The following is an 11,855-nucleotide window of genomic DNA, read 5'->3' on the forward strand; positions in this document are numbered from 1 at the left end:
TGGCATATAAGAAGTGAATACATGAACAGGTGAATATTAGAAGCAGCCATACAATGTAAAAATCTGAACTAAAATAAGCCAGAAAAATATATTTGATGAATTAAGTCAAAATTGGAAAGAATGAAGTTAATTTCACAGATAAGTACCATTCAGAATCTCCTGCCTTATACCAGTTCTGCATTAATTGGCCTGATACTAAAAATCTGTAATGGTGGAACATACTCTAGTTCAGTGTACAAAACAGTTGTTTAACTACAGTACTGATCATTCACTAGAGGAACTGCAGAGGGATTTTGTTGGATCTAGGAAGGAAAGAGCACTGGATAAACTGCTTGGTGTCACTTTACTAAAACTTGGGGCCTCACACTGGATCTCTGTTTGATCACTTTTAATATGAAGACTTTGAATTCCTTTGTGTTCAGGACATAAATAATGGGATTCAGCATGGGTGGAAGGGCACTTGATAGTGAAGTATTGATTATCCCAGCATTGGGATGCAGAGACATAGTAATATATGTAGCAATGTATGTGCTTATTATAGGGATGAAAAACACTCCCACTACTAGTAGATGAGAGACACAGGTTTTCAATGCTTTAAGTCATCCAGCCCAGGTTGTAATCTTACTTAAAGCAAGTAAAATTCCCAGATATGATACACTAATGGCAATCAGGTGCATAGATGAAAAGTGTATAAAAAAGTTTTGCCATAACTGAATTTATAGTTTTGTCATTACAAAAAGTGTGTACACTGGTCCATGGTCACAAAAATAGAATTTGGCCACACTGGTTTTACAGAATGAAAGTCGAGTGATCAAAGCTACGGTTGTGCCCACAAAAGCAGTGCAAAATGACCACACTCCCATTAAAACGACAGACATGACAGAGTTACTGACAATTGCATGGTATCTTAATGGTAAGCAAATGGCAATAAAGCGATCATATGCCAGAACAACAAGAGTTAAAGCCTGAACACTACTGAAGAAAAACACAAAAAACATGTTGGCCAAACAGGCGTCATAGGAAATGTACTGTGAATCAAAAAGAAAGGTCTTAATCAGGTTAGGAATTCGTGCATTTGTTTCACCAAAGTCAGCTAAAGCTAAATTAAAGATCCCTAAGTATTTAGGAGTGTGCAGACTTCGGTCAGATATTATCATGATGATTACAAATGAGTTCCCAAACACAGCAATGATGTAGATAAAGACTAAAACATAGTAGTAATTGATAAAGGGAATTCCTGAAAATCCACTGATGAAAAAGTATTCAGGGCGCACAAAGGGAATATTTGTAAATAAACTGGAGTTCAAAGCACTCATGATAGCATTCAATCTGATCCTTCTGCTTCTCAACCTGAAGTAAAGAACACAGTAAAGTAACCATTAACACCATGTTTAGTCACACAATCTAAAATTTGAAGTCATTGTTTGGAACAGGTTAACTTTACCTGTTTATAAAATAAAACCATGTAAACGTTTGGAATATTTTGGATAGTTGCTTTCAGCTGTGAAATTCTAAACAAGAGATCATGAGGACTTCACTATCATAGTTTTATATGGGGGGACATCATGCTGTCTGTTGTTACGTGATTAGTCATAAAATGTTGTGATTGTTATTTTTTTATTTTTTTTGGAAACCCACATGACTATTGTTCTTCTACTAACACCACAACATTTCTTTGGTGCTTACCAACACAATCTGAAAGGATAAGAGTTAGTCCTCCAAAACAACTTTCTTAGTTTTATTTATTTCATCATTACAATACATTTCTGTATTATTGCTCTAGATGTTTCTCCAGTCTTAAAGACATTTGATACAAGCAGACAGGTTAATTTCTGTATTATTAAGAAAACATTAATGCACCTTTGTCTGTCTACTGGGCACCACTGGGTGTAGTTTTTTTTATTATCTAAACTTCCAATTAATGAAATCATTTCAGAATAATTAATTAATGATGTGACTCAGGTGTGTTGAAGCAGGGATTACACAACTTATCCCTGGGGAACAGAGAATGAACAAGAATCTTCTTGGTCATTTTTAGAAATGCATAGACATGTGTCATTTAACCAAAGAAGATTTTTAGAAACATTCAATTAAATCCAAATCCCAACCACAACAAAACAACCGTGATTATTTAAAGTTTATTTTACTTTATTTCTATTATCACTTTCACTGTCTGCACAATAAAAATAACCATGATACCAAGCAATGTACATATTTTTCACATACACCCACTTTAATTCATTAATAGGTAACAACTAAATATGTGAAAATGTGTTCTGTTTTATGTAAAATTGTTTGTTTGCTTGTTTGTTTTGTCAATCTCTTTTCATTCAGCATCACATGAAACAATATAACCAGACCTTTCATACATTAACCTTTCCTGCTTAATTAACAACTGAGGACAGAGAAAAAGACCCCATACAGGCCAACAGACCAGGTTTGTTATGTCTTCACAGTGACACAAAAAGATGGCGATTCATTAGCTTGGTACAGGGATAATCAAAATATGTCTGTATAAACACTTAGACAGACATACTTTGTTATACTAATTCAATACATTTCAGCCTTCCATTATGCATCTACTTCCTGCTAGAGTTTGCACAAGCTAAAAATCTCAAACAAACTCTACCATCAAAGTCATGAACATCTATGCTGTTTAGGTCAAGGGACTGTGAGGGCCATTCCAAAAGCTTCAGTTTGCATCTTTTTGGGTTAACCATAGTGAATTCTTAAGTATGCTTTGGATGATTATACTATTGTATTTGCCATCTGCTGTTTAGCTTTAGACTCTTAAATGATGGTTTGGCATTTGCATCCAGAATTATTTTCTTTTTCATTCTCCCCTCTACCTGCACAATTCTGCCAATGCTGCTGGTGCCAGAACAACACCAGAAGCATCATACATTTGACCAGATGTTTCACAATTGGTAAGGTGTTCTTTTCATGAAATTAATTTCCTCTCTTATTCTAAAAGTACTATTTCTGATTGTGCTTCATTCATTCAAATGCTTCATTCACTTCATGCACTTTATGATGTAATTATGAAAGAAAATCAGATTAAGTCAGACTGAGTAATCAGATAATAGGGTATAATGGAGTTTACATGAGTCAGGCAATAATCTGGTTGCTTTGCAACCAGCCAAAAAACTCACAGACTAAGGTGTGACATGAATTCCACGCAAAATCAGCTTTGAACCACACATTGCAAAACATTGAGCTACAATAACACATATAATCTAGAAGATGCCAAATATTATATCCTTCAGTTTCAACACTTCTTGTAGGTGCTGTGTTAAATGCTGCTTGCTTATTTCTGGTCCCACAGTCTGAGAAACCCAACAGCTCCGGTTAAGAGTAAACATGCACCAAAAAATCCCCAAAAATTACTGAGGTTAAATCAAGCTGTTTTTATCAGATTTCATGATCAGATTTTTAGACCGTAGTCTATTTAAAAATATGCTTTTTACAGGACCACTTGAATAATCAGATATATAAACATATAGGCAGATTATAAACAGATTCATAAGTGCATGGAAACACACTCAGTGTTATAGCAAAGTGAACAAAGAGACTTTCTGTTTTATAATGTGACAAATGTATAAATGAAAGGTGGCCAACACTAGGCAAGGAGTTTGCTTCTAACACATCTCATCCGGTTAATCAAGGCCTTCAGAAGCATATAAATGTCCTAGCCAGATGCATCAAAACTAAACTCTCCAGACAATAGATAAATTGAACCAGGCCATAACACTCCTGCTACTAAGCAGGTATCCTGGTCTAGAATTATCTTGTATTATTACATTGATCTGACAATAAGCAATGATTCAGATCTAACAGAAAACCACAATAAGAAGTTAAGTTTAGTCCCATGTAAAGACAAACAGGTGTTGGGGACTGGGGTAGTGGACAGTGGAGTGGTGAGACAATTATAGACAATTATAAAATTATAAGATGCTAATTAGCATGTAATTTGGGTTAATTAGTTGAAATATAATAAACATATACATTGACATAGCTATGTAAATCTAGCTAATTAGAGTGCTATCAAATTTCAGGATATGCTGTAAACAGAGCATTTACTACGGCATGCAAAAGTTGGGGCACTGATGGGCAAAATGTCTGTCACTATGAATAGTTAAGTGAGCAGAAGATGAACACATCTCAAAGGGGGGAAAGCACTGTGCAAATGTTTTGGCACCCTAAAAGATATGAGCTTACAGATAACCTTTGCCAAGGTCTCCGTCCTTCATTAGTTTGTTAGGGCTATGGGTTGTTTACATTCACTGTTGATGCAACAATGCCTCTATGAAAACTTCTTAGAGCTTGTCACAATAATCAGCAGCCAAGGGCTGCAATAAGCAGCACCCTAGCATTGTAAAAAGCAAGGCATTTTCAGGTAGCTGTTTCCTAAATTTGTAAGGTTCATTTAAAAATGGCAGTTTACAGTAATGTTGGAGGATCAAGATGAGGTCTGGAAGACCACAAAGCATTCTGAGAGAACTGCTCACAGGATTGCTACCATGACAAATCAAAGCCTTTGTTGGGTGGCAAATGGGAAGGAAAATTACTTTTGCAGGGATCAATTGGTGAAAATCATATGTAACTTTGAGAAATCAACTCATTTTCTACTGGCTTAATTACTCACAGTAACAGGGATGCCCAGACTTTTGAATGCCACTGTATACTTGTGACTATAGACTACATGCAATATGACCTTTTACTGTAATCCACAGAATGATGTCACCTATTAGACACCCATTTTCTCAAAATACACCCTCAGTGGCTAATCCTAGTACCCAGGGACTTGTTAATCGTTAGTCTCACATGACAACCATTTGTGTACTGTAACAACCAGAACACTTACTACAGATTTTCTTATGTCATTCATTAGGCTAATGACTGTGGTTTGTGTCTGAGGTTGCCATGTGTTACAAGGTCCCCTGCCAGTTGTCCCAGCAGGCTTGTAAATTAGGATGACTCTAATGGTAATGAGCAATTTAGAGAGACAATGAGTGGTGTGGCAAGAATAGAGCACAGGGTTTGATTAGGTTCTGCTAAATGGTTTCATAAACATGGAATACTACATGGAGTATTACTGGTTTCGACCTGCTGGATGATGCATCATCTGGATGATGAACATAAGCTATTGATTTCCTTTTTATAGACATATCTTCCAAAAAAGATCAATTGTAATTTATTAAACATTTGTAAACAATAATGCATTAAATTTCTTAAAAACAGTCCATCTATTCTTCTATTCAATGTCTTCCTGGACAGAGTCAATCATAAGTACAAATCCATAAATAATTGGACCTAACGTTCACTACAAGTGGGGCTGGTCATGAAATGAACCTACAAGTGTAGGTTATGAATTCAAACACGTATTTTTTTTTACTTTTCACATCTCCCCAATTTCCCTATTAAATTAGTTTTAGAATTGATACTAGTTTTGCCAGTACAGTTAGAATTTGCAGTTCACTACAGAAAAAAACATTCAGGTGGGGGTCCCTACAGGAGAAAATTCAGTCTTGATAATAGGTATCAGTTGTTCCAATTAGACTCTTAGATTCTATTGTGTATTCTTTATTTTCCAAACCAGGAAAGAATTATTTCTAATTACCCCCTTATTTTGTATTGCTTAAAGATACACTCAATATCACACATATGTTCAGGATCTGGCAAATCATTGTTCAAATATGCAAGGGCATACATGATAAATATTTAGTACCTTTTTAATCTATAATAACTTCAACTTGTGATCAACATCAAAATAAATTAATAATGTGTATGTGTTTGGGCAACTGTGATATGAATTTGGTCACTTAAGCCAAGAACAGTTTAAATTTACTTTTAGTGCATTACACACAAAATATAAATATATAATATATATCAATGTATCAATATAAATTTTCTTTTAGAGAATTACATCTTATAAATATACATAAGTAACAGGGATGGTATAGTGTTCTTTGGATGCAACTCAGCATTCATCAACAAGTTGTGTTTGTACCAAACATTTCTACTTTGGTTTCATCTGACCATAAGACATTCTCCCAATACTCTTCCGGAACATCCAGATGCTCTCTAGCAAACTTCAGACGCGTCCGGATATGTACTGGCTTAAGCAGGGGAACACACCTGGCACTGCAGTCCCTGGCAGCGTAGTGTGTTCTTGATGGTAGCCTTTGCAACGTTGGACCCAGCATTCTGCAGGTCATTCACTAGGTCCCCCCCGTGTGGTTCTGGGATTTTTTCTCACCGTTCTTGTGATCATTTTGACCCCACGCTCTCAGATCTTGCGTGGAGCCCCTGATCGAGGGAGATTAGCAGCCTCCTAACAACCTCCTAACAACCTCCTTTCAGTAATGGCTAAGTAGCAGACAATTAGTCTTACTAATCATGAACTAAAGCTGTTTATAACAAGTACCCCAGAGAAACTTTGGGTGTAATTGGATGCACTTTAACAAACCTAATGGTTTTTATGTTTACACACACACTGACTAATTAATCCCAAATCACCATTTCTGGATGCTTATATGTGTGGTCTTCATGACTAGTTTAAGTAGTCAGATGAGAGATTAAAGCGAGTGGAGACAGTGGATTTTCGTAAGTCACATCGTAAACAGCTTACAATATTCACTGCATGTTGTGTTGAGCATTAAGTGTGTGTTGGGCTGTAAGAAAGTGTTTATTTCTTTTGTTTATTTAAAACTTTAATTATTAATGCTTGTTTAAGGTAAATGTCCCCAGATTGGTCCTCAGGTGCCCCTAGATAGTCCACAGTTTTGTTTTATCTGTGGATTGTGAAAATTGTTGATGGTCTAAGGGACAATGAGAACTGGTTTGAAAACTTTGAATGAAATTTGAGGCAAATTAAATGGAAAATGAATATTGCTTGCTTTGTTCTTCAGCATCAGGAATAAACATATCATCTACCATAATTCCTCATGCAAAATGTATGATTTTTGTATTCCTCTAGGTGTACAGAGGCTGCTCAAATGAACTCCTCAGCTCTTGTCAGCAATGGGACTGGTGCCTTTGATAGTGGTTTTTATCTAATAGCTTTTAACACTTTGGGCAATAAGAACTACCTGATATTGGCATTGGTAATTATCTACCTGATCACTCTGTTCTGTAATCTTATCCTGTTGGCAGTGTTCTTTATGAACCCCAGTCTACAGAATCCTAAGTTCCTTGCTATTTGTAACCTTGCAGTAGTCGACATTTCGATAAGCAGTGTTATTGTTCCACAGATGGTTCCTGTGTTTGTATTCAATCTCAATCACATTTCTTTTGGAACCTGTTTCTCTCAGATGTTCTTTATGCACTTTTTTGGGGACATGGAATCCTTTTCACTTGCCCTCTTGGCTTATGATCGCCTGGTTGCTATCTGCTTTCCTCTGCGCTACCCCTATATCAACACTAATCTGAGGATGGTCCTCATCATAGGTGGGCTTTGGTTTCTAGTATTTTTGATTGAGGTTTTCCCAGTAACTCTGGCCAGCAATCTCACCTACTGTAGATCAAGAGTGGTCCAGAGTTGTTGCTGTGAACATGGGCCAGTGTATGCCTTAGCATGCGGTGATACCTCTTTTAACAAGAGACTGGCAACTGCTAAGTCTCTGGTGGTCCTGCTTGGTCCCCTGTCTTTCATTATTCTATCTTATGTTGTTGTGGTGTTTGCAGTGTTGCGAATTGCATCTGTGACGCAACGCTGGAAAGCTTTCCACACCTGTCTCACTCACCTGGTCTTGGTCCTCATTTATTATATGCCAGTCATCTTGGCTTATGTACTGGGGAACCTGCGTTTAGTTCAGTCAGTAGATATTTTTACAGCCATTCTGACGGTGTCTGTTACCCTGCCTCCCATGCTAAACCCGATCATCTACAGTTTAAAGACTGAGGAACTGCGGGACAAGCTGCTAAAATTTATAAGGCCATTAAAAGTGGAACCACAGATGAAAGATCAAAAGACAGTCAGTTAAATGAGTTCATTACATTTATTTTTTTTATTTTTTATTTTTTTAAGAATTTTGAACTCTACTGCACATGAACATGGGTATTGCATTGTGTGTGTGTCTACTGAATTATTGTGTACAAATGATAGACAAGAATGTCCACTAGAATGCTTGAATCTTGAATATGTATCCCTATAGTGTAAATGTTAATTTTTTTAAAAAAACAACTATTAGTATTTTTATAGTGTTTTTGTGAAAAGCCAAGCCAGATAAAACCTATATATATATATATATATATATATATATATATATATATATATGTATTTAGGTAGACAGCCAATTTTTTTTTCAACTCAAGAGAATATTTCAAATGAACCCCTCATTGATTTGATGTATTAGAGTGATATAAAAATTGTAACCAAAGGAAGTAATATTTTTCAAGTGAACTGTGAACCACTTTTTACAATGCACACATTAAAATACTCTTTTGATGTCATTCGTCTCACATGTTTAATTTTGGCTTTAAAATCACTTGGTCAGAGCATAGTAAGGCAAATTATTGATCAATCCAGTAATGTAGTGTATTGGTAGATTGCACAATGCAAATATTGTAATTATATATTTCACAAAGCAAAATGTATATGAATAATAATAAATATTGAAAAATGATAAATTATTTAATTATCAAATAATTAATGTTAAAAGCATTAATCAGATCAAGCTCAAAACATCTTTAAACTGTATCAGAATTTATTTATTGAAACATCTTATACAGTTAACAAAAGGTGGCAGCAAGAGACTTAAAGAGGCCAATGATGAATGCAAATGAAATGTGCCGCTTGGTAAAACTTAGTAAACAGATATAACACATACATGTAAATATTGCTTTTGCTGGTGCTTCATTCTAGTAAAAAAAAAGGCCAAAATCCAAAGATACCCCTAAGCAAAAGGACTGACAGACACCAGTAGTAGTATTGACATATAAGCCATATACATATATGAGAGAGAGAGAGAGAGAGAGAGAGAGAGAGAGAGAGAAAAGCGCAAGTGCAACCCTTTAATTCAATGTTCATACTACCATGCATCACTTTTACAACTAAGCAACTTGCAAAATTTATTAAATGATACAATTTATGATTAAATAACTGAACAATGAGGCCAAAACTGCAAAGGACAATGGTGATTTTACAGATAAGTAGCATGCAAAATCTTCCACTTCTACTATTGTCAGACAATAGTTCATAGTTTTGTTGTGCATTAGTCAACATGTGAGATCCAGGTAACCTGGATTAATCTGGTAAAACTTTCATTTTATTGTTGAGTGCTGGAATATATAGTACTGGAAATTCACCAAGATGAAGACTTTCCATTGTATTAACCATTATTCTCAGCTGGCCAATCTAGCAAAGTAGACCAATTGTTTGTTGTCACTTTGCTAAAACTTGGGGCCTCTTACTGGATCTCTTTTTGAGAATTTTCAAAATTAACACTTTGAATTCCTTTGTGTTCAGGACATAAATAATGGGATTTAGCATAGGTGGAACGGCATATGACAGAGATGAATTAATTATCCTAGCATTTGGATGCAGAGACATTGTAACATATGCAGCAAAATATGTACCTATTATAGGGAGAAAAAACACTCCGACTACTAGCAGATGAGAGACACAGGTCTTCAACGCTTTAAGTCGTCCAGCCCAGGTTGTAATCTTACTTAAAGCAAGAAAAATTCCCAGATATGATATGATTATGGCAATTAAAGGTGCATAGATGAAAAGTGTAGAACAAAGTTTTGCCATAACTGAATTTACAGTGTTGTCATTACAAGCAAGTGTGTACACTGGTCCATGGTCACAAAAATAGCTTTTGAGCACAATGGTTTTACAGAAGGAAAGTCGGGTAATCAAAGCTACGGTTGTGCCCACAAAAGCAGTGCAAAATGACCACACTCCCATTAAAACTACAGACATGACAGAGTTACTGACAATTGCATGGTATCTTAATGGTAAGCAAATGGCAATAAAGCGATCATATGCCAGAACAACAAGAGTTAAAGCCTGAACACCACTGAAGAAAAACACAAAAAACATGTTGGCCAAACAGGCGTCATAGGAAATGTACTGTGAATCAAAAAGAAAGGTCTTAATCAGGTTAGGAACCAGTGCATTTGTTTCACCAATATCTGCTAAAGCCAAATTAAAGATTCCTAAGTATTTAGGAATGTGCAGACTTCGGTCAGATATTATCATGACAACTACAAATGAGTTCCCAAACACAGCAATGATGTAGATAAAGACTAAAAAAACAAAGTAGTAATTGATAAAGGGTATTCCTGAAAATCCACTGATGAAAAAGTACTCAGGGCGCACAAAGGAAATATTTGTCAATAAACTGGAGTTCAAAGCACTCATGATAGCATTAAACCTGATCCTTCTGCTTCTCAACCTGAAATAAAGAACAAAATAAAGTAAGCAATAAATAAAAATGCTTTTATACATGTTTAGTTATGTAGAAAATACTGTTCAATACAATATTTACAGTGTTTAACATTGTTGTTTAAACATGTTAATTTTACCTAATTAAAAAAAATCTAAAACTTGCAAAAGCTTTGGGTATTGAAACTGTTAAAGACTGTTAAAGATAAAACAAATAATATAGGTAATATAACTTAAGCTGATTTTGCCTGTAGAACAACAAAGTGATGCATTATAAGAACTTCAAAATCAAGGTTTTATATAGAGACATTAGGCTGTGCATTGTCACGTGAGAAGTCATAAAATTTAGTGACGACTTATTGCCTGAGTGGGTGTCTTTTTTCTTTTCTTTTTTTTTTTTTTTGGGAAACCCACATGACTATTGCTTTGCAAACATTTCTCTTTTTTGGTGCTTACCAACAAAATCTCTATAGATCTCTATAAATAAGGCCCCAAAGCATCTTTGCAACTTTAGAAAAGGTACTTGAAAAACAGGTAAGGTCTACAAATTTACAATTTTTATAGGTTGAGGTTTTTATAGATTTGACCCACATTTTACTAGTTCACATCATGCCATCAGTATATTATGATTTGGGTGGAGACTGTAAGGGAGGGAGGAGAACTCTGCAAACGTTGGCCTGGAATTCAGGTGGCTTCTGCTTTGTGGTATGAAGCCAGTTCCCAAAAACTTAAGGTTTAAGTTGACAGTATGTAAAATATACCAGAACACCAGCATGCAATGGTTGAATAGTAATCAAAATGCTCATAGGATGTGGGACATGCTATTTTAACTTAGTACTATGAGAATTGAAGGGGGAATGATAGATCAAGCAAGACTTAGACATTTTAAATACTGAGTAAGCAATGCTGAAGGGATGAAGGGCTTGGGGAAGCATGAAGGAGGAAAGAGAAGTGTGAGAAGGGATGGGATGATTTTAAAAAGGCAGGATGAGTATCAAGAGTTGGAACAAAAATCCAGAAAAGAAGAAGGATGGAAGATAGTACTAGAGGGGAAAAAACAATGAGGAGACCCATGAAGTCCAATAAAATAGGAAATTTGTAAGGTAAATGTGAGTGGTGGATAACTGACGGTTTAAAGATAGAGGAAACAAGACTTAAGAAAACATAAATACTCATTAAGTAAAGCAAACAACAATGGCAACATTGCAGATCCAGTACCATGAGACAATCAAAATACAAATTCAATTAAATGCATAAATGGAATCAAGAGTCACACATAGTCAGAAAAACTAGCAAAATTGCTGGGTAAGTTTCATCTCATCGCAGTATGAGTAAACATTTAGATAACGTCTAAAAAACAGTAAGGCATGGGCCAGATGTAAGAAGGAAGAGAAGGAAGCAAACAATTATGAAAAGTTTGATAGAATGTGGCCATATGTCCCATGTGGCTTGGGACAAAGGG

At 35.5% G+C, this 11,855-nt stretch overlaps 2 protein-coding genes and 1 pseudogene across 2 annotated transcripts; 1 reads left to right on the forward strand and 2 right to left on the reverse strand.

Moving 5' to 3' along the window:
* Nucleotides 1-338: 338 nt before the first annotated feature.
* LOC140565208 (olfactory receptor 1M1-like) lies at nucleotides 339-1,316 on the reverse strand (annotated as a pseudogene).
* A 5,679-nt stretch (nucleotides 1,317-6,995) lies between these two features.
* LOC140565677 (olfactory receptor 10A6-like) lies at nucleotides 6,996-7,985 on the forward strand. Its single transcript, XM_072691721.1, has one exon. It carries the CDS (start codon nucleotides 6,999-7,001, stop codon nucleotides 7,983-7,985), a length of 987 nt encoding a protein of 328 aa, XP_072547822.1. The 5' UTR covers nucleotides 6,996-6,998.
* A 1,400-nt stretch (nucleotides 7,986-9,385) lies between these two features.
* LOC140565151 (olfactory receptor 51E2-like) lies at nucleotides 9,386-10,369 on the reverse strand. The gene has a single exon (XM_072690960.1). It carries the CDS (start codon nucleotides 10,367-10,369, stop codon nucleotides 9,386-9,388), a length of 984 nt encoding a protein of 327 aa, XP_072547061.1.
* Between the last annotated feature and the right edge of the window lie 1,486 nt (nucleotides 10,370-11,855).

Source organism: Salminus brasiliensis, chromosome 11 (genome assembly GCF_030463535.1).
Source record: "Salminus brasiliensis chromosome 11, fSalBra1.hap2, whole genome shotgun sequence".
In the NCBI taxonomy this organism is placed as follows: domain Eukaryota; kingdom Metazoa; phylum Chordata; class Actinopteri; order Characiformes; family Bryconidae; genus Salminus; species Salminus brasiliensis.